The sequence below is a fragment of the Scyliorhinus canicula genome, chromosome 17, assembly GCF_902713615.1.
Source record: "Scyliorhinus canicula chromosome 17, sScyCan1.1, whole genome shotgun sequence".
NCBI lineage: Eukaryota > Metazoa > Chordata > Chondrichthyes > Carcharhiniformes > Scyliorhinidae > Scyliorhinus > Scyliorhinus canicula.
The window spans coordinates 46982941-47006684 of NC_052162.1; the positions used below are offsets into that span (position 1 = coordinate 46982941).

General features: G+C 46.3%; 1 protein-coding gene across 1 annotated transcript in view; it reads right to left on the reverse strand.

The window, feature by feature from the left end:
* Nucleotides 1–23744, reverse strand: part of kif4 (kinesin family member 4) — a 99016-nt gene that overhangs the window by 18653 nt on the left and 56619 nt on the right. Inside the window, 7 exon segments of the mRNA XM_038775033.1 lie at nucleotides 3232–3318; nucleotides 7791–7868; nucleotides 8117–8215; nucleotides 18616–18786; nucleotides 19499–19628; nucleotides 20811–20908; nucleotides 21377–21529. Coding sequence (XP_038630961.1) covers nucleotides 3232–3318; nucleotides 7791–7868; nucleotides 8117–8215; nucleotides 18616–18786; nucleotides 19499–19628; nucleotides 20811–20908; nucleotides 21377–21529 — 816 coding nt within the window.

Genomic DNA, 23744 nt, shown 5'->3' on the forward strand with positions numbered 1-23744 from the left:
ATATTAACCAATGTTAATGTATAAGATAGATAGCGGATGGTTTGATCTTTCTGGCCATGTACAGTAAAGTTATTGTTTGTTCAAAACCTGTGGAAATTTGGGCTTTATTCAAAGTCTTGAATCTCAAACCTTTGTCTACTTTAAACACAATATTATCAGTCCCTTACCAGCCCGACAAAACATAGATCATAACATTATGAAGCAAACCAAGCCACACAAGGCAATAAATGGCCGGCTTGGTCAAATGGATAATTTTAAAAGGAGCTTCAAGGAGATGCAGAGGTCTGGTGGGGTGGAGTCAGACTGGAATTTGCAGAGCTCAAGAGCCCTGCCAGTTGAATACATGACCACCAGTGGTAGGTGCAATTGCACAAGAGACTAAAAATGAGATGAACTCATCTCCGAGTATTGTGGGGCTGGAAGAATTAAAGAGGTCCTCGTGGGATTTGAAAACAAGGATAAGATTGAAAGAAGCATGATTTGACTGGGAGCCAGCTTAGTGTTAGTTTAGGCATGAGCCGAATAATTTGGGATGATCAGAGTGAGAGAGAGGCCAGTTAGAGCATTGGAATAGACAAGCCTAAAAAGCAACAAAAGGATGCTGGAGGGTTTCAGCAGGAGCAGATTAGATGCTCCAGATCAGGAAGTGGGCAATCTAAAACAATGGCACAATGTGGTGAAATTCCATTTCAGCAGTTCAATATGGTGCCACACTGTTCCACAGGCAAGTCACACCCAGAGATGACAGTGGTATAGAGGAGGAAGGAGGGATCTGGAGAGTCTTAAAAAAGACACTAGACCACATGAGATTATGCCATCAGGTCAATTATGGCTAAGGAAACCTCTTGCTGACTGCCATCTACCATTCTCTATGAAGCTTCTATGTTGTTCATGTTCACTTTCCCATCTACGCCGAGCACCACTTGGGAAGGGGCCAAGAATGTACTGTTGGTGGAGGGACTTCAACCCACGAGATACTCATTAGTCCAACCCAAGAGTTACTCAATAGTCTATCAACTAAACTGGCAGAGTCCTGAAGGGCATATCTGGCAGACAGTCGGTGGTAGGTTGTGAGAACCAAAAAGGCACCTCATCTCACCAATTTACCCATTACAGATTAATCCGACAGTATTCGATGACCAGTCTTCATGAGATTAAATCCGGTCTTTACACTGGATGATGTGGCCTAATTCTGCTCCAATGACTTATATCTCGCAGTTGAGTGGCATGGCAGCACAATGGTTAGCACTGTTGCTTCACAGCACCAGCGACCCGAGTTCGATTCCTGGCTTGCGTCACTATGGAGACGGCACGTTCTCCCCATGCCTACGTGAATTTCCTCCCAGTGCCAAGTGTGGGGGTTAGGTGGACTGGTCACGCTAAATAGTGGCCAAACGTTAGTTAGGGTTGCTGGGTGACAGGGATAGGGTGGAGGTGTGGCCTTGGGTAGGGTGCTCTTTCAGGGGCTGGTGTAGACTCGATGGGCTGAATGGCCTCCTTCTCCACTGAAATTCTATGATTCAGTTTATCCACGAGACATTGCAAGCTAACAGAAGAATTATACTTCATTACAATCTGTAATCCCATAGCATGCCCCTCACTCCAACATTGCCTGCCACCTAACCAAGGGTTAACCTTTACATGTCTGTTAAAAAGCAGAAACAGCAGGTTATATTCCAGAACCAGCTATAGTCCTGCCACATCTAGTCATGAATAGTGGTGGACAATTAAACAATTGGAGGAAGTTCCACAAATATCTCCACATTCAATGATGGATTCTGATTAGTGCAAATTGCAACTCCAGCCAGAAGTGTCAAATGGATGATCCATTGTTGCCTTTGCCAGAGATACCAAGCCAACTCTTCACTCCTTGATATAAAGCAGCAGTTGTAGGCAACGGGTACAGTAAACGCTATAGGTCCCAACAATATCCTGATGGAAGAGTAGCCACGTGCCTAGCCTCGTTGTTACTACAACACAAGTATCTGCCTAATGTAGAAAACTGTCTAGGAGAAAGTCAATCTGGCCATATCATCCCATCAGTCTGCTCTTCAAGTCATCTGCAAAGTGATGCAAGGTGCCAACAGTGCAAATGCACCGTACTAACTCAGCAACAACCTCAGGAACCCAAACTAGATCACATTACAACCCGTGTTAAAATATGGACAAGAGATGAAGGCTAGAGAGAGACTGACCTCAACATCAAGGTAGCTTTTAGTGTGCGACATCAAAGTCCTAGCAAAACTAAAATGAAGGGGATCAGGAGGGTTAACTCTCCACTGGTTAGACTCCTACATATCATAAAAAGATGGTTCTGGTAGGCCAATCATCTTAATCAGAGGGCAAAATTGCAGATGTCAGGAAGTGTGCTCAACCAACCACTGGGTCACAAGAAATAGAAGCAGCCCCTCAAACCTCCCTCAACATTAAACACAATCATGGCCAACCCTCTTGACTGAACTCCTTTGCAGCCTGTAACCACCCCCATACAAACTCCCAGACCAAACAAATATTTCCACCTCCAGTTTCCTCCCACAGTCCAAAGATATGCAGGTTAGATGGACTGGCCATGCTAAATTTAAAATTGTCCCTTAAGTGTCCAAACGTTAGATGGGGTTACAGGGATAGGGTGGGGAATGCCTAGGTAGGGTGCTCTTTCGGTAGGTCAGTGCAGACTTGATGGGCCGAATGGCCTCCTTCTACACTGTAGGGATCTCTGATTCTTTTAAAAACATTTTTAGAGTACCCAATTCATTTTTTCCAATTAAGGGGCAATTTAGCATGGCCAATCCACCTACCCTGCACATCTTTTGAGATGTGGGGGCGAGACCCATGCAAACACGCGGAGAATGTGCAAACTCCACACAGACAGTGACCCAGAGCCGGGATCGAACCTGGGACCTCGGCGCTCTGAGGCTGCAGGGCTAACCCACTGCACCACCGTACTGCCCTGGGATTTATGATTCTAATATGTTAATTGAAATATCTATAGAGCTCGAGGGTACATAATTCTGCAGACTCAATCCTGAGGGGGTTTAAACTAATTCAGCAGGGGGATGGGAACCTAAATTGTAGTCCCAGTGTACAGGATGTTGAGAGTAGCGAGGTCAGGGATAGGGTTAAAAGTTCGAAAGAGGGCACCGGCAAGCAAGACGCTGGTTTGAAGTGTGTCGACATCAATGCCAGGAGCATCCGGAATAAGATGGGTGAGCTTGCAGCATGGGTTGGTACCTGGGATCTCGATGTTGTGGCAATTTCGGAGACATGGGTAGAGCAGGGACAGGAATGGCTGTTGCAGGTTCCAGGATTTAGATGTTTCTGTAAGAACAGAGAAGATGGTAAAGGGGGTGTGGCATTGTTAATCACGGAAAGTATTACGGCAGTAGAAAGGACGTTTGAGGACTCGTCTACTGAGGTAGTATGGGCCGAGGTTAGGAACAGGAGAAGAGAGGTCACCCTGTTGGGAGTTGTCTATAGACCTCCGAATAGTTCCAGAGATGTAGAGGAAAGGATTGCAAAGATGATTCTCAACAGGAGCGAGTGTAACAGGGTAGTTGTTATGGGGGACTTTAACTTTCCAAATATTGACTGGAAATACAATAGTTCGAGTACTATAGATGGGTCAGTTTTTGTGCAGTAGGGTTTTCTGACACAGTATGTAGACAGGCCAACAAGGGGCGAGGCCACATTGAATTTGGTACTGGGTAATGAACCCGGCCAGGTGTTAAGATTTAGATGTAGGTGAGCACTTTGGTGATAGTGATCACAATTCGGTTATGTTTACTTTAGCAATGGGCAGGGATAGGTATATACCGCAAGGCAAGAATTATAGCGGGGGGGAAAAGCAATTATGATGCTATTCGGCAAGATTTAGGATGTATAGGATGGGGAAGGAAACTGCAAGGGATGGGTACAATCGAAATGTGGAGCTTTTTCAAGGAACAGCTGTGCGTGTTCTTGATAAGTATGTACCTGTCAGGCAGGAAGTTGTCGAGCAAGGAACCGTGGTTTACTAAGGAAGTTGAAGCACTTGTCAAGAGGAAGAAGGCGGCTTATATTAGGATGAGACATGAAGGCTCAGTTAGGGCACTTGAGAGTTACAAGTTAGCCAGGAAGGACCTAAAGGGAGAGTTAAGAAGAGAGAGGAGAGGACACGAAAAGTCATTGGCGGATAGGATCAAGGAAAACCCTAAGGCTTTCTATAGGTATATCAGGAACAAAAGAAGGACTAGAGTAAGATTAGGGCCAATCAAGGATAGTAGTGGAAAGTTGTGTGTGGAATCAGAGGAGATAGGGGAAGCGTTAAATGGATATTTTTTGTCAGTGTTTACACTGGAAAAAGACAATGTTGTCGAGGAGAATACTTGGGTACAGTCGACCAGGCTAGATGGGATTGAGGTTCACAAGGAGGAGGTGTTAGCAATTTTCGAAAGTGTATCTGGGCCAGATGGGATTTATCCTAGGATTCTCTGGGAAGCCAGGGAGGAGATTGCAGAGCCTTTGTCCTTGATCTTTATCGACAGGAATAGTGCCGGAAGACTGGAGGATAGCAAATGTTGTCCCATTGTTCAAGAAAGGGAGTAGAGACAACCCTGGTAATTATAGACCTGTGAGCCTTACTTCGGTTGTGGATAAATTGTTGGAAAAGGTTACAAGAGATGGGGTTTATAATCATCTTGTAAAGAACAAGTTGATTAGCGATAGTCAACACGGTTTTGTGAAGGGTAGGTCATGCCTCACAAACCTTATTGAGTTTTTTGAGAAGGTGACCAAACAGGTGGATGAGGGTAAAGCGGTTGATGTGGTGTATATGGATTTCAGTAAGGCGTTTGATAAGGTTCCCCACGGTAGGCTGTTGCAGAATATACAGAAGTATGGGGTTGAAGGTGATTTAGCGGTTTGGATCAGTAATTGGCTAGCTGAAAGAAGACAGAGTGGTGGTTGATGGCAAATGTTCATCCTGGAGTTCAGTTACTAGTGGTGTACCGCAAGGATCTGTTTTGGGGCCACTGCTGTTTGTCATTTTTATAAATGACCTGGAAGAGGGTGTAGAAGGATGGGTTAGTAAATTTGCAGATGACACGAAGGTCAGTGGAGTTGAGGATAGTGCTGAAGGATGTTATAGGATACAGAGGGACATAGATAAGCTTCAGAGCTGGGCTGAGGGGTGGCAGATGGAGTTTAATGCGGAAAGTGTGAGGTAGTGCACTTTGGAAGGAGTAACAGGAATGCAGAGTACTGGGCTAATGGCAAGATTCTTGGTAGTGTAGATGAACAGAGAGATCTCGGCATCCAGGTACATAAATCCCTGAAAGTTGCCAGCCAGGTTAATAGGGCTGTTAAGAAGGCATATGGTGTGCTAGCTTTTATCAGTAGGGGGATTGAGTTTCAGAGCCACGAGGTCATGCTGCAGCTGTACAAAACTCTGGTGCGGCCTCACCTGGAGTACTACGTGCAGTTCTGGTCACCACATTATAGGAAGGATAGAACATAGAACAGTACAGCACAGAACAGGCCCTTCGGCCCTCAATGTTGTGCCGAGCCATGATCACCCTACTCAAACCCACGTATCCACCCTATACCCATAACCCAACAACCCCTCCCTTAACCTTACTTTTATTAGGACACTACGGGCAATTTAGCATGGCCAATCCACCTAACCCGCACATCTTTGGACTGTGGGAGGAAACCGGAGCACCCGGAGGAAACCCACGCACACAGATGTGGAAGCTTTGGAAAGGGTTCAGAGGAGATTTACTAGGATGTTGCCTGGTATGGAGGGAAGGTCTTACGAGGAAAGGCTCAGGGACTTGAGGTTGTTTTCGTTAGAGAGGAGAAGGCTGAGAGGTGACTTAATAGAGACATACAAGATAGTCAGAGGGTTAGATAGGGTGGACAGTGAGAGTCTTTTTCCTCGGATAGTGACCAACACGAGGGGACATGGCTTTAAATTGAGGGGTGGTAGATATAGGACAGATGTCAGAGGCAGTTTCTTTACTCAGAGAGTAGTAGGGGTGTGGAACGCCCTGCCTGCAACAGTAGTAGCCTCGCCAACTTTAAGGTCACTGGATAGACATATGGATGAAAATGGAATAGTGTAGGTCAGATAGGCTTCAGATGGTTTCACAGGTCGGCGCAACAGCGAGGGCTGAAGGGCCCGTACTGCGCTGTAATATTCTATGTTCTATGAGTGACGCAACCGCTCAATCGAATGTTAACTGTCGGAAGCAAGACTGTGGGAGCAACTCACCACCTGATCCCCAAACCCTGTCCACCGCAAGGCACAAAACAGGAGTGCAATGGACAATTTCCCAGAATTGAACCCAGGTCTCTGGCACTGTGCCGCCCAACAGCACTGTTTGTGTATCACTTCACTGACCAAAGCAGCTCACCACTACCTTAAAAGGGGCAATAAATACCAACTTTGCAAGCAAGACCCACATCCCACAAACTACAGCAGTGCTCCCCACATTGTGTGGAAGAAACCATTACTCATCTATTACCCCCAGCGGCACAAGTGTTTAACACTGCTGCCGTACAACATCGGAGATCCGGGTTAGATTCCGACCTCAGGTGAGTGTGTGTGTGGAGTTTGCATATTCTTCCAATGTCTGTGTGGGTTTCCTCCGGGTGCTCCGGTTTGCTCCCACAGTCCAAAAGATGTGTAGGTTAGGGGAGTTGGCTCTGCTCTGCTAAATTATCCCTAGGTGGTGTTACAGGGATAGAACATAGGTGGGGAATTGGGCCTCGGTAGGGTGGTCTTTGAGGGTGGGTGCAGACTCGATTGGCCTTCTTCTGCACTTTAGTGACTCCATAATTACTGGATGTTGGATAAGTAGTCAGATAATTTAGCACCAGCAGTCGAGAGATGTTATGCAGTGGTAGAACTGGGTGCTGTCAATCTGGAAACTACATTTTCAAATGATCTCAGAGGCAGCGTGCAGGAGATAAACAAGAGATGATCAGGGATGGACTATTCAAGGACCGAGACAGCAATATGGGAGTGGGAAAAGAAGCCATTGGCTGAAGTCAATAGATCAAAATGAAACAGATGAGAGCACTTCCGCCCAGCTGGATCATAGTGGACAGGTGATGGCAGAAGATGGTGTAGTCAAACGTGGCAGACCCAGACAAGTCAAGGAGGAATACCTTTAATCAATCAGTTAGAAATGACACCTTAAAAAACTATTAAAGTACAGAAATCCATAGTCAGAGAGGTGCACACCAGATCTGGGAGGCAACAGGGGCAAGGAGGAGATGTTGCTGATGTGAGTAATTTATATAGTCACAAATGAAACATTTGGTTGCACCCCTTCCAGCTCTAAAAAGCATGAAAATGAAAAGAAATTCGCTTACTGTCACAAGTAGGCTTCAAATGAAGTTACTGTGAAAAGCCCCTAGTCGCCACATTCCGGCACCTGTACTACATAACGTTCCAAGATATTGCTGCTTGTGCTGCAACACATGGACTCAAAAGGCTTGCAGAAATTACTCTTGGCTGAACTCAAAACACTAGTTCCTAACGTCCAATGGTAATTGGCGTAAGCCTATAATGACTGTTAAAAGGACGACAATAAACCACCAGCTTTTTGCAAACCAAAGAGGCAAGAAGTAAATATTGGATACAAATTGGTACTTAATCTAAAGGGGATATTAATATTACCTTACGATTGCAATCCATAAGGAGGTAATATTTCATGCTGGCGCACAATATTTTACAACTACTTGATTAGTATACAAGTTTGTCATGCCCTTCTCTCTAGATTCTAAATCATATACTATTTACATACCTGCTTATAGGTTTCATTTTCTTCCATCAGCTGCTGATTCCTTTCACATAGCTCGTTCATCTTCTTGATCTCTTCATCCTGTTATATTTGAAAAGTTTAAACAATTTGTTTCCTGTTCCTCTCCCAATTCATCCCACCACATCACATCCATTTTTGTATGTTGACTGTTATATTTTGAAGATACCAGTCATATTTTGAAGATAAATTAGAATGTCGAGTACTTGGGTCTTAACTATATGGACCTCTCAAGATGTGAAGGAAAGGAATAACATACTCAAATCTGGATTATTCAGACTGGGACAATTTTGTCATTTGGAAATACTTACTTGGAACTGGAGCCTCTCCAGGAGTTGGGCCTCTTGATCAGGAGCAGACTCCTTTTGTAGATTGGAGTTTTGTTGCAACTGGCTAAGCAGGTAGAGAACCTGGGGAATATTCAGAAGTCAGTAAAATCACCAATGGGCAGTTTAAATTTAGTTAATTTGTTTTGGTTATCTGAATAACAATTAGGATTCTAGTTATATTTATTTTCCTTGTTACGCACTGGAGTACTGCAAACAAGAACATTTCCAACAAAGAAATGTAGCAGTATTCAACTCTATTCCTGCACGCCCCTCTTCCAGCAAAAATTTCCAATGATAGGAGTCACAACATACAAGATTATTTAAATCCATGCAAATTGGGAATGTATTTCCATTCACTTGTATCCAATAGTGATAAAACAAATTGAATACATCTAGCTAAAATAAGGGGCAATTCATTACTTTGCAATTACATTTTAGGTTCAAAGGTTATATTGAGAAGGGGTAGAGGAGATGAAGTGGGGTGATGGAGTTTAATTTCAGAATCAATGTCAACACATTGAAATGTTGCTAAGAACAGTAGGTCACTTAGCCCTTTGAGCCTTCGGTCATTCAATAAGACCTTGGCTGATTGGATTGTAACCTCACATCCTTGTATACACAAACAGAGGAAGGGTGTCCCAAAGACTCAGCCCTTAAATTCTCATCTGTCTTAAATGAGTGACCCTTTTTATTTAAAGTAGTTGCGGATTCTCCCAAGAGGAAACATCCTCCACATACCCCCTCTGTCAAGATCCCTCAGGATCTTGTATGTTTCAATCAAATGACCGATTACTCTTCTAAAAGCCCGTGATGTCTAACCTGTACAACCTTTCCTCAAGACAACCTGTCCATTCTAGGTATTAGTTTAGTGAACCTTCCTTGAACGGATTGCAACACATTTCACCTTTCATTAAGAGACCAATATTGTACTCAACGCTCCATATGTGGTCTCACCAGTGCCTTGTATAATGGAAGCATAACCTCCCTACTTCTGTAATCAACACATCTCACTAATGATAACATTCTATTAGCTTTCCCAATTACTTGCTGTACCTATACACTAGCCTCGTGCTTCATGCACTAGGACACCGGAGTTCTACAATCTCTCATCATCATTTAGATAATACCCTTCATCATTTATCCTTCTAAAATGGACCAATTCACCTTACTTCCTACTTTATATTTCTTTGCCAGATCTTTCCCCACTCACATAATCCATGTCTCTTTGTAACCTTCTTATGCCTTCTTCCAATTAATCAGCAAATTTGGCAATCATCCCTTCAGTCATTTATCCAAATTGTAAACAGTTGAGGCCCCATTCAGTGTGGCACACCACTCATTTAAATTAGTTCATGGGGATATGGGCATTGCAGGCTGTGCCAGCATTTATTGCCCATCTCGAATTGCCTTCGAGGGGGCAGTTAAGAGTCACCCACATTTCTGTAGATCTCGAGTCACATGTAGGCCAGACCAGGCCAGGAAGGCAGATTTCCTTCCCTAATGGAAATTAGTGAACCAGATGGGTTTTTAAAATGACAATCAGCAATGGTTTCATGGCAATCATTTTTTTAATTGAATTCAAATTTTACCATCTGCAGAGGTGAGATTTGAACCTGGGTCCCCAGAGCATTACACAGGCTCTCTGGTTAAGTAGTCCAGTGACAACACACGAGCCACCACCTCCTCATTACAACCTTTCAATCAGAAAAATACCCATTTTTTATGCCAACTGTTTCCCGTTAGCAAATCTTGATGTTCCCCCTGCCAAGACTCGATGGGCCAAATGGCCTCCTTCACCGCAGCGATTCTGTCTGCAAGCTTTTATTTTCTGCAATAACCTAGGATGTGGCACTCTATAAAACATTCACCAGTTCCCCTATATCCACTGTATCGGATTTTTCCAAAGGACCCCAATAATTGGTTAAATGTCATTGGTTTTCAAAACCATGTTGTCTTTGCCCGATTGCTTTGAATTCTGTTTAATGCCCCGATAACATCTCCAATAATAACTAACATTTCCTGTGACATGTTTGTTTCCCCACTTTCTCTTTCCTCCCTTTCTGAATAAAGGAGCTGAATTTGCCAAATCTAAGGAGTTTTGGAAAATTAAAACCAAGGCTTCAGCTAGCCACTTCTCTCAACACCCTAAGATGATGAAGTCCATCTGGAACTCAATGTAGCTCTTGGTGAAGTCAACAGTGAAAAGGAACATTCAAAATTGCTCTGCAGGAGAGAGAACACTGACAAGAAAATTTTAATTTATCTTGGGATATGAGCATCGCTGGCAAGGCCAGCATTTGTTGCCCATCCTCAATTGCCCTCAGGATGTTGATAGTACATGTGGTGTAGCTACACCTACCATGCCAATCAGCCCAAGCCCAAATATTGTCTGTATGTTGAAAGACCTGCTTCTCAATAGTCATGCACTCATGTGATCTTTTCTATCCACCCAGGATTTAGGACAGTGCCTTGGTTGAGGCGGCTAGAAACCAATCCCTGTCCCAGCACATCACTTCATGCATTAATTAGGGCAGCTTCCTCAGTCTAACTATTATCTCCATCACCAGATCAGAAGTGGAGTAACAATTGCTGTGATTCTCCATGTACAATTTCTCAAAATAGTTAAAAACCCGAAAGATTTGGACTTCATTCAAGCTTGTACGGTTATGTTGCAAGTAATGTTTGCATTGTGCAAATGACAGGGAACAATTGCCAACTCTAGCAAGAGAAAGTTTAATCAGCTCCCTGATATTAAATGGCATATTTCCTCAATACAACACCCTGGGAGTAATTGGTAATACTGTGGCTACTGCACATCATACTTGAATTCTTATATAGCATGAGGTGTACTCCTAACATCCCCAAAGCCTCGCCAACTCTCATAAGGCCCAAATCAGGAGTGTAATGGAACACACTGCCTGGGTGGGTGCAGTTGCGTTAAAACTTGAAACCTATCCTGCATGGGGTCGCATATCAGCCCTCACCCACCAAGAACACACTCTCTGAACAGCAGTCTGATGCACCATAATAATGGTGCCAAGGTTCATCAGCAGCACCTCCCAAATCTGCAAACTCCACAGCATGGAAGGATAGGGCAGGAAGTGCATGGGAACATCAGCGCCCAAGATCAGCTCCAAGACACAGACATGGACATGCTGCTATTCATCATTGCCAAGTTGAAATCCAAGATCATTCTATCTAAATGGTATTGTGGGAACATCTTCACCCCATTGACTGCAGTGGGTCACAGGACAATAAATGCCAGCTTTGTGAGAAACACCTAAAGTTAAAGAATGATCAATGGAAAGCAAATGGATCAACTCACAGGGGTCGGTCTGTACCTCTTGAATTAGTCATTGGGGACTTCCGGTTGCGGCTATGACTAGCTAAGCCGCACATTTGGAAGCTCCTGCAACAAAGGTGTTTTTGGGCCAATTGGAGGGCCCCAACGGCGCTGAAAAAACGAATCCCGGTGGGGGAAGGTCCCCTGAGGAGAACTAGACCGATTTTATGGTCGGTACCCGGAGTGGAGCGGCAAGAAAAACGGCAGCAGCTCCCCAAAAAAAGCGGGGGAAGAAAATCAAAATGGCGGCCGGCGGTGCATCGGAGGAGTGGAAGAAATGGGCGGAGGAGCAGCAGGCCGCTCTCCTCCGTTTTTTCACGGAGATGAAAGTGGAACTCTTAGAGTCCATGAACGCGACGGCCACCAGGTTGGTGGGAGCCCAGGCGATCAAAGAGGCGTCGATTAAAGATCTGCAGCAGGAGATGACCGCGAGGGAGGAGGAGGCCACAGTCATCGGGGCAAAGGTGGAGGTGCACGAGGCACTCCACATGAAGTGGCAGAGCCGCTTCGAGGAGCTGGACACTCGGATGACGAGGAAAAATTTGAGGATCCTGGGCCTGGAAGAAGGCCTGGAGGGGTCGGATCTCCCGGGATATGTGGCGGAGATGTTGAGCTCCCTGATGGGGGAAGGGGCCGGTCCGGCGCCCCTGGAATTGGAAGAGGCATACCGGGTCATGGCCAGGAGGCCTCGGGCAAACGAGCCCCCGAGGGCGGTGCTGGTGCGGTTCCAGCGGCTAAGTGATCGAGAGAAAGTCCTGAGGTGGGCTAAAAGGGAGAAAAGCAGCAAGTGGCAGAACTCGACGGTAAGGGTGTACCAGGACTGGAGTGCGGAGGTGGCAAAGCGGCGGGCCCGGTACAACCGGACAAAGGCGGTGCTACACGCGAAAAAGATCAAATTTGGAATGCTGCAACCGGCGCGCTTGTGGGTCACCTACAAGGACCAACATCATTATTTCGAGTCCCCAGAGGAGGCCTGGACCTTTGTACAAGAGGAAAAGTTGGACACGAACTAAAACCTGGGAGCACCGGCGGTCGTAGCCGCCGGGGGACTCTTGATTGAGCAAGTGGCCCTTTTCTTTTTCAGGCCAGGTCGGAACTGGGTAACAGTTTCGTGGATTGTTTGGGGTGTTTTTTCTCGAACGGTTGACTTTTCTGAATATTTTGAAGGTTTCGAGTTGTTGGGTGTTTCTGTATATTTGTACTGTTGAAATCTCTATTGTGGGTCGTTGGCTTCTTATGGGGTGTTTTTTCCCGTTTCCAATTTCCCTTAGTCATTTACCCCTCTTACCCTTTTTCTTTGGGTGCTTGGGGGGGTTTTTTGTTCTTTTGTTTTTCGTTTCGGGTTATGGTTATCTGCGGTTATTTATACTGTTTGATGGAGGGTGATGGTTGAGCACACTGTTAGTTGATAGTTAGTTAATTATTTTGTTATTTAAGTATGTAGTTAAGTATTTATGTATTTAGTTGCCATTGGGTATTTGTATTTATATCGTTAAGTTGGGGAGACGGGACGGGGGGGAGCGGGTTGATTATGCGGGTCTTTCTCGGGGGTTTTAAGGGGATCTTTCACGGGCGCAGATGGGGTGAACCGGGAGGAGTCGGAATGTGGCAGGAGCAGCCGTGTCAGCGGAGACCAGCTGACTCTCGGGAGTACGATGTGGGGTACATCGCGGCTAGGAGGGGTCCTAGCCAGGGGGGGGGGGGGGGGGGGGGGGGGAAGGGGGGGACACCGGGTTGCTGCTGGAAAGACCAGGGATGAGAAGGGGAGAGCCGGGGGGGTGGGGGGGGGGCCATCGCTATGGGAAGCGGGTCAGAAAAGAAGGGATGACCCGGGGCGAGCAAGGGACAAGACATGGCTAATCGACAGGGAGTAGGGACGGGTCGCTCTGCGACCCGATTGATCACGTGGAACGTAAGGGGGCTGAATGGGCCGGTCAAAAGATCAAGGGTCTTCTCACACCTGAAGGGACTGAAGGCTGATGTAGCAATGCTGCAGGAGACTCATTTGAGGGTAGCAGATCAGGTCCGCCTGAGAAGGGGGTGGGTGGGACAGGTGTTCCACTCAGGCTTGGATATCAAGAACCGGGGGGTGGCGATTTTGGTGGGAAAGAGGGTGTCGTTTGTGGCGGCAGAGGTGGTGGCAGACAAGGAGGGCAGGTACGTGATGGTGAGGGGTAGGCTGCAGGGAGAGAATGTGGTACTGGTAAATGTGTATGCCCCGAACTGGGACGACGCGGGTTTTATGAGGCGCCTGCTGGGCCTCATCCCGGGACTGGAGGCAGGGGGCCTGATCATGGGAGGGGACTTTAATACGGTGTTAGACCCTGGGCTGGATAGATCGAGTTCCAGGACGAATAGAAGGCCGGCAGCGGCAGAGGTGTTAAGGGGGTTCATGGAGCAGATGGGAGGGGTAGACCCATGGAGATTTGGTAGGCCTAGGGCGAGGGAGTATTCTTTTTTCTCCCACGTCCACAGAGTGTACTCTAGGATCGATTTTTTCGTATTGAACAGGGGGCTGATACCGAGAGTGCAGGACACGGAGTACTCGGCCATTGCGATATCGGACCATGCACCACATTGGGTGGACGTGGACATGGGGGAGGCGCGGGACCAACGCCCGTTGTGGCGCCTGGATGTAGGGCTGTTGGCGGACGAAGAGGTGTGCAGAAGGGTGAGAACGGGCATTGAGAACTATCTGGGTACAAATGACACAGGTGAGGTGCAGGTGGGGACGGTCTGGGAGGCCTTGAAAGCAGTGATTAGAGGAGAGCTGATCTCCATAAGGGCACACAGAGAGAGGAAGGAGAGGCAGGAAAGGGAGAGGCTGGTGGGGGAGCTCCTAGAAGTAGATAGGAAATATGCGGCGGCGCCAGAGGAGGGGCTATTAAGGGAGCGGCGTAGCTTGCAGGCCAGGTTCGACCTACTGACCACTAGGAAGGCGGAAATGCAGTGGAGAAGGGCGCAGGGTGCGGCGTATGAGTACGGGGAAAAGGCGAGCAGGATGCTGGCACACCAGCTTCGTAAGCGAGATGCAGCCAGAGAGATTGGGGGAGTGAGAGAGAGGGGTGGGGACGTAGTGCAGAAGGGGCAGGAGGTGAATAGGGTCTTTAGGGACTTCTATAGGGAATTGTATAGGTCTGAACCGCCGAAGAGGAGAGGGGGAATGAAGAACTTTCTCGACAAATTGGAGTTCCCAAAGGTACAGGAGGAGCTGGTGGAAGGGTTGGGGGCGCCGATAGAGCTGCAGGAGCTAATTAAAGGGATAGGCCAGATGCAGGCGGGGAAGGCGCCGGGGCCGGATGGGTTCCCGGTGGAGTTTTACAGGAAATTTGTGGACTTCGTGGGTCCAGTGCTGGTGCGAGCCTTCAATGAGGCGCGCGAGGGGGGGGTTCTGCCCCCAACAATGTCGCAGGCCCTGATCTCCTTGATTTTGAAGCGGGACAAGGACCCGGTCCAGTGCGGGTCCTACAGGCCCATCTCCCTCCTGAATGTTGACGCCAAGCTGTTAGCAAAAGGTCCTGGCAACCAGGATAGAGGACTGTGTGCCAGGGGTAGTCCATGAAGACCAGACGGGGTTCGTGAAGGGACGCCAACTTAACACAAATGTCCGGAGATTGTTAAATGTGATTATGATGCCAGCAGTGGAAGGGGAGGCGGAGATAGTGGTAGCGCTGGACGCGGAGAAGGCATTTGACAGGGTGGAGTGGGAATACTTGTGGGAGACGTTGGAAAGGTTTGGGTTTGGGGAGGGATTTATCAAGTGGGTAAAACTGCTCTATTCAGCTCCGATGGCAAGTGTGGTAACAAACGGGAGGAGGTTAGAATATTTTGGGCTCCATCGAGGTACTAGGCAGGGATGTCCCCTATCTCCCTTACTCTTTGCATTAGCGATTGAGCCGTTGGCGATGGCACTGAGGGGTTCAGGGGGGTGGAGAGGACTGACAAGGGGAGGGGAGGAACATCGGGTCTCGCTCTATGCGGATGATTTGTTGTTGTATGTGGCAGACCCGGAGGGGGGAATGCCGGAGGTAATGGGGATACTAGCGGAGTTCGGGAACTTTTCGGGATATAAATTAAATCTGGGGAAAAGTGAGGTCTTTGTAATACACCCGGGAGACCAAGGGGAGGGAATTGGGAGGCTCCCCTTCAAAAGAGCAGTTAAAAGTTTTAGGTATTTGGGGGTGCAGGTGGCAAAGAACTGGGGGACCCTCCACAAGTTGAACTTTTCCAGACTGGTGGAACAGATGGAGGAGGAGTTTAAGAGGTGGGACATGGTGCCGCTTTCGCTGGCAGGGAGGGTGCAGTCAGTTAAAATGACGGTCCTCCCGAGGTTCTTGTTTTTGTTCCAGTGTCTGCCCATCTTCCTCCCCAGGGCCTTTTTCAAGAAGGTAACGAGTAGTATCATGGGGTATGTGTGGGCACATGGCATCCCGAGAGTTAGAAGGGTCTTTTTGGAGCGGAGTAGGGATAGTGGAGGGCTGGCGTTACCCAACCTTTCAGGATATTACTGGGCGGCAAATACATCGATGGTACGAAAGTGGATGATGGAAGGGGAGGGGGCAGCCTGGAAGCGCATGGAGAGGGCGTCCTGCGGCAACATAAGCTTAGGGGCACTGGTAACGGCACCATGGCCGCTCCCTCCCACGAGGTATACCACGAGCCCGGTGGTGGCGGCCACCCTCAAGATCTGGGGGCAGTGGAGGCGACACAGGGGGGAAGTGGGAGGTCTGATAGGGGCACCACTAAGAGGGAACCACAGATTTGCGCCGGGAAACACAGGAGGGGGATTCCAGAGCTGGCAGAGGGCGGGTATTAGACAACTGAGGGACTTGTTTATAGAGGGGAGGTTTGCGAGCCTGGGAGAGTTGGAGGAGAAATTTGGGCTCCCCCCGGGGAACACGTTCAGGTACCTCCAAGTGAAGGCATTTGCCAGACGACAGGTAGCGGGGTTCCCCGCGCTCCCCGACAGGGGGGTGAGTGATAGGGTGCTATCAGGGGTCTGGGTCGGGGAGGGGAAGATCTCGGACATCTATAAGATTATGCAGGAGGTGGAGGAGGTACCAGTAGAGGAGCTGAAAGATAAGTGGGAGTTAGAGCTGGGGGAACAGATAGAGGACGGGACATGGGCAGACGCCCTGGAGAGGGTCAACTCGTCGTCGTCATGTGCGAGACTAAGTCTCATTCAATTTAAGGTACTGCACAGAGCCCACATGACAGGGACAAGGATGAGTCGGTTTTTCGGGGGTGAAGACAGGTGTATTAGATGTTCGGGAAGCCCTGCGAATCATGCACATATGTTTTGGGCATGTCCGGCACTGGAGGAGTTCTGGAAGAGGGTGGCAGGGACGGTGTCGAGAGTGGTGGGGTCCAGGGTCAAGCCAGGATGGGGACTTGCAATCTTCGGGGTTGGGGTGGAGCCGGGGGTACAGGAGGCGAGGGAGGCTGGAATATTAGCCTTTGCGTCCTTGGTGGCTCGGAGGAGGATCCTGATTCAGTGGAGGGATGAAAGGCCTCCGAGTGTTAACACCTGGTTAAACGACATGGCAAACTTCATCCAATTGGAAAGGATCAAATTCGCCCTGAGAGGGTCGGTGCAGGGGTTTTCCAGGCGATGGCAACCCTTCCTAGACCTCTTGGATCAGAGATAGAAACTGAGGTCGTGACAGCAGCAACCCGGGAGGGGGGGGGGGGGGGGGGGAGGAGGGGGGACAAAGACGAAGGAAGTACGGTAGCGGTGGTGGCACGGGCAAGGCCTGCCCGAGGACGCTGCTAGAAATGATAAGTTGGTCTGAATGTCGGTTCGCCGGCGGGGGGGGGGGGGGGGGGGGGGGGGGGACGCGCGGGTAGGGGGGGGGGGCTTTTTTCTTTTTCTTGTTAAGTAGGGGGGTTTGACTTTGTTTTGTTATAATTTAAATGTGAATGTAGGGGGGGTTAAAATGTTTGTATTTTGAAAAATTCAATAAAAATTATTTAAAAAAAAAAAAGAATTAGTCATTGGGTGTTTGACCAGAGCAACATAGAACCACAGAAAAGGGGCCAGTCAGCCCCAGTGCACCCTTGCTGGCCAAAATGAGAAAAAAAAACTAGCCACTCATTTTAATCCCACTTTCCAGCACCTGGGTCTGTAGCCTTGCAGGTATAAGCAGATTAGAACTGTACACAAGTTCCAGCTGTGACCTAGCCAGCATTTTGTGCATCTCCATTGTCCCATCTGATTTTGTATTCAATTCCTTGCCCAATAAAAAGGAAAGCATTCCATATGCTTTCTTGACCACACTTTTTTTTTTTTTTTTTTTAAGAACAGTACAGCACAGAACAGGCCCTTCGGCCCTCAATGTTGTGCCGAGCAATGATCACCCTACTCAAGCCCACGTATCCACCCTATACCAGTAACCCAACAACCCCCATTAACATTATTTTTTAGGACACTAAGGGCAATTTAGCCTGGTCAATCCACCTAACCCACACATCTTTGGACTGTGGGAGGAAACCGGAGCACCCGGAGGAAACCCACGCACACACGGGGAGGACGTGCAGACTCCGCACAGACAGTGCCCCAGCCGGGAATCGAACCTGGGACCCTGGAGCTGTGAAGCATTGATGCTAACCACCATGCTACCACGCTGCCCCATGTCTACAAGGTAGACCTTGTCTACCAGTCTTCCGCAACCTCTCTATCTTCCTGTTTCGCAGGTATTCGCTGACTTTAATTGCCCTCCCCAAATGCATAACATCTCACTTTTTCAGACTGAATTCCATTTGTCACTTCTCTGCCCACTCAACCACGCCATTGATCTGGAGGTGACAACTATCCTCTTCACCATCAACTACATGGCAAACATACAACCCATGTTCAAGTCTAAAATCATTAAAATATAAAACAAACAACAAGGGCCGAACACCGAGACCTGTGGAACACCACTGGAATTGTTGTTCCATTTGCAAAAACATCTATCAACCATTACCTTTAGTATTAAATCTTCAGACTCACAAAGTCTCAAAGAAATGCAGTATTCAACACCTCTTAGCATGCACACCAAGTCAATGCACAAATAGTACATCACCATGCTACATTTGACAAAGCTGTGATGAACAAACTACACACCCAGCCCAACTGTCAGAATAACATGCGGTTAACCTTATCCTGATGCCTCTGTTCTTGATCTAGCAGCTGTTGCTGATGGTCAGTCTCCATTTCAGCTATTCGTGTTTGCTCTTCAATTAATGTCTTCTGTAACTCTGCATTATCAGTTTTTGTATGATTGAAATCAGTCTCCAGTTTACTGTGTGATACTTTACATGACACCAGCTTACAAAAAGAAAAAATATATATTAGTTTCCCCAGTTAACATCAAGCAATCACTACTTCAATGTTGCACTATTTGGTACTAATCCTTGGTACCCATTTGGTTATTCTTAAACATAGCACTTGGAAATTGACTGGTTTAGAAGTGTTACCAAGATGGACCTTGCAAAGTCAGAACACAAGAAAAATCAAGAAGAAAATCAGAATATCCAGCCCACCTCCAACCACTACAGGTTAGGAATCTAGAAATGCCTAATTTTGGGCGGTGCGCAGAGTCAGGCAGATTCCTATGCCTAATAGCAAGTCAAGGCATCTCAGATATTGTCACGTGGGCTTCATGAATATCAAACGCACACGATACAAAGCCAGCTGTTAAAGAAAAGGACAGCTCAAAGGTGAGAACTAAAGTCAGGAGACAGGAGAGACCACGAGTGGCAGTGATCAGGGGGTGGAGGTGTGGATCCTTTAAGTATATAATCAAGAGGAGCATTTGTGCTCCTTTCAACTCACTCAGGGCAAAATAATCCATCAGTGGAAACAGCAAATAGATGTTGGGCACCTCATCTGCTTAAGCAAGCAAGTCCATTTCAGGCAGAGCACTTGCATTTTTTCCAATTTCCCAACATAGCAGACACTGCACTTCTAGCCAGAACTTTGCTTGCACTAGTTTGCTGCAACAGTGAGAGTTGCATGATCAGCTTTATTAGTTCCTCACCTCTCCCATTAGCCATTTTAATCCACATTTAGCCTCTACAATAGTAGCAATTGTTTCCCATCGATGCTTCAACCTTTCCTCATTGTCTGCATCCATCAACTTCTGTTGAAGGTCAGCAATTTGAGCACTCCTAGAACAACAAGAACACAGCGAATACAGCAGGGTTGTCCTGTACAGTTACTCAAGCCAATCAAAAAGCATAAAATTCCCTTTTCCTTAGCATTCATGTGTTAAGGAATCATGAGTCACGGCACAGCTTGGGCACTTTGGTGCAATGCTGATGGTCAGTGCATGGGCCTCGCTGGCTGGGCCAGCATTTGTTGCCCATCCCCAATTAATCTTCAATAGAGTATCTTGCTAGGCCATTTAAAAGGGCATTAAGAGTCAACTACTTTGCTAAAATGATTTGGTATCACATGACCAGTTAAGGCTGGCAGATTTCCTCCCCAAAAAAAGGACATTAGTGAACCGGATGGTTTTTTTTTTGAACAATCAGTGGTTTTGTGGTCATCAGATTTTTCCAGATTTCTACTGCATTCCGGTTTCAACATCTGCCGTGGAGGAGTTACAACCCAGGTACCTTGGGTCTCTGGATTGCTAGTTCAGCAACAATACCACTATGCCATTGGTTACAATTCTTAGATTTAAAAACTTAAGGGACTTTTTGGTGGATTCATTACACTGCAGCAAGTGCTCCAGCAAACCCACCCTTCATTTCAAAGAACAAGCAATAGTTTAGATACCCAAATGCCCTATTGGTGGATCAAGGTACAGCCACAAAATATTGTTTGACTGAAGACAAGCTGGGAAATGACTTGGATAAGGCTTAAGATATGGGTATAGATTCGCACAAACAAAAAAAATGCACCACTTGGTGAAATTTCCAATTTCAGGTGTGTAAACGACATTGCCAAAGACATGAAGGTAGCAGGCCTTTTCCTACCCTATCAGAGGAACAATGAGGACTCTGCTGACAATAACATAGGATTTCCAAATAATAGCCATCATACATTAAATAAGGAAAAATAAATACAAGACTCAACTATTAGAAGTAAGCAAAAAATCCTTAAATGGTTAAGTAACTCTAATGCTCTCTCCTCCATCTCCTCTTTACAAGAACAAGCCACAAGTTGAAGATAATTAACAGAAGCCCATATAATTTGGTCAAACCTTTATTGAATACTGTAGAATATGAAAATATTGAATCTATAAAACAGGTCAAGAAATGCACATTGGTACAGTGGATTTCATAGTCAAAACAATGCCATATGCAGTTCCAATATGAGCCTGCTATTCATTCTGCACCAAGTACCTGAGATCTATTGCTGTCTGCACGCCTTCAATCTGCTTGTTTAAAGATGGATCCTGCTCTGTGGTTTTCATTAGTTCAGTCAATGTAAATGTTCGACGCTGCAAGAAGAAAAAAAGAAAACCATGCAGGAAACTGAAGGGATTTATATAAAGTAACAATTTTAGCCAGGGCCATCGAAAAAAATGGTCCAGAGCAGTGAAAAAAATACACTGCAGGCTCTTAAATATCCACTTTGATATATTATCAATGCATTGGAATAGGATATTTGATAATTCAGACATTACCCAGTTTAACACTTTGTAAGCAGAGCAAGATTTACCACAATTACAATCCACATTACTAAATAAACTTTGGACAGGATTGTTTTCTTGCAGAAAGGAGGGTAGTTTGGATTTTAAAAATTAGAAATGTTCCAAAAAGCTTGGTCATCTCATCCCTTTGCAACACTGAGGTTCTTCATCACACCCTTCAGATTTCTGACTATGTGCAATCACAAGGATAAAGTTTCTATGAAACAAAACAAATGGACGATCTTATGCCCTTTTTGTTTAGAAGCCAGTACCTACCCGGAGCTTGGATGGTGGATGATGGATCTCTTTCTTCCCCACAAGCGTGGACAACTCATGTGCCAGAATTTTCCTGTCATCCAGTAGGGAGTTTAAGTGACAACGAGCTTCCTCCATACTTACAAGTACTTCCAGTTCATTGGCCAGCCAACTCTGGGACACAAAGAAGGTATAGGAAAACAGTTCAAGGAATATTTTATGCACAAGGCATGAATGCATTAATAAGTGGTCAGACACTGTGCATGATCAAGAAACAATAAGTTAATAATTATAATATTAGGCAGTGATCCAAAAGTTCTAATCAATTAACCCTGCTGGTTGCTTCAGTATTCTTCCCAAGGCGATTCTGGATATCAGGAGAAGCAGAGGAAATTAGGAGTCAGTAGGATAGTGGCAATTGGACTGGACTGCACACGCACACACACTTAATTGGGGATTGTGTTAGCTCAGTTGGCTGGTTTATGATGGAGCGACACCACAAGCATGGGTTTAATCCCTGTACTGTCGAAAGTTATCCATGATCTCCCAACCTTGCCAGTGGTGTGGTGACCCTCAGATTACTCACCAGTCAGGTCTCTCAAAAGGGAAAGCAGCCTATGGTCCTTGGGGACTATCAATTTATTTATTAATTACTGCATAATTAGCAATCAATTAGAAACAGGGTATTGGCTAAATAGTAATTAATAATTGTAATAGTAGTGGTTAATTATAACTCAAAGCGGAGTTATACTTGAATGTTTGTATATTTTATAAGTACCAAAATACTGCTATAAGGCTCTGCCTGTGAGTACAGATGAAATCAGGTATTGTGTGTTAGCTCAGTATTGCTCTGGCCTTAATCATATTTAAAGATAAGACTGGGGAAATCACAGTTACACAAGTTTAAATAAGACACAGCCCACCAAAAACAACAATTCTGTTCAATATATGCAGGTAGCCAAAATTGTTGTAATGGCAACTCCACGGTTAAAAGTAGATTCCCATTGACATCTTCTGGCAGTTAATCACATTATTGGATGCTCCAAAGGCAGAATTCTAAAAGAATTCCTGTCAACTAAGGAACACAACTTCACTAGCCTGATCAGATTGAAGTTGAGCCTGTCCTAAAAGTATACACTTTTCCAGAGTTCTGTTTTTTCTTTAATTGGTTAAAGTCTTGTCAGAACCAAAGCATGCTCTTCCATCAACATTCCTAATTATAGCTTTGCCAACTAACAGATAGTTGAAATGAAATGAAAATCGCTTATTGTCATGAGTAGGCTTCAATGAAGTTACTGTGAAAAACCCCCCGTCGCCACATTCCGGCACCTGTTCGGGGAGGCTGGTACGAGAATTGAACCGTGCTGCTGGCCTGCCTTAGATCATAGAATTTACAGTGCAGGAGGCCATTCGGCCCACCGAGTCTGCACCGGCTCCTGGAAAGAACACCCTACCCAAGGTTAACACCTCCAACCTATCCCCATAACCCAGTAATCCCACCCAACACCAAGGGCAATTTTGGACACTAAGGGCAATTTATCATGTCCAATCTAACTAACTTGCACATCTTTGGACTGTGGGAGGAAACCGGAGCACCCGGAGGAAACCCATGCACACACGGGGAGGATGTGCAGACTCCGCACAGACAGTGACCCAAGCCAGAATCGAACCTGGGACCCTGGAGCTGTGAAGCGATTGTGCTATCCACAATGCTACCGTGCTGCCTGGGTCTGCTTTAAAAGCCAGCGATTTAGCCCTGTGTGCTAAACCAGCCCCATCACCAATAGATGGCAGCACAGTGCTATACAGTTAGAAGATTCTCCAAATTTGACCCCAAACCCCTTGATGTCTCATAGCATCAGATCAGACTTGGAAAGAAACTCTGCTTCCGCCTACTATCTTCTGTCAGCTGATGAATCAGTACTCCTCATTCACACTGGATAGATCCTACAGAGGGTGGCAAGAAAGCAAATTGCACTCTTAGTCGGGCACTTCAATGTCCTCCACCAACAGTGGCTTTCTAGCATCATTACTGACTTGAGCCAGAAAAACACCTGCCAGATTAGGCCTGTGGCATACAAGAGGAAACACAACTGGACATCAGCAATCCAACTGTTGCAGATGCATCCGTCCTTGGCAGTATTGATAAGAATGGCCACCACACATTGTGAAAATGAAGTCCTGTCTGCAATCGATTGCATGTTGTGTGGCATCATTCTGCCAAATCAGGCTAGAATAGATCTGCCACTCAAAACTAAGCATTTATGTGACACCCTCAAGAACAGGGAAGTCCAACATGTCAATATAAATGACAAAGATGAAGTGTTTACTATCTTCAGCCAAGTACCAGATGATGATCCAACTTGTCTTTCAAGATTCCCAACATCAT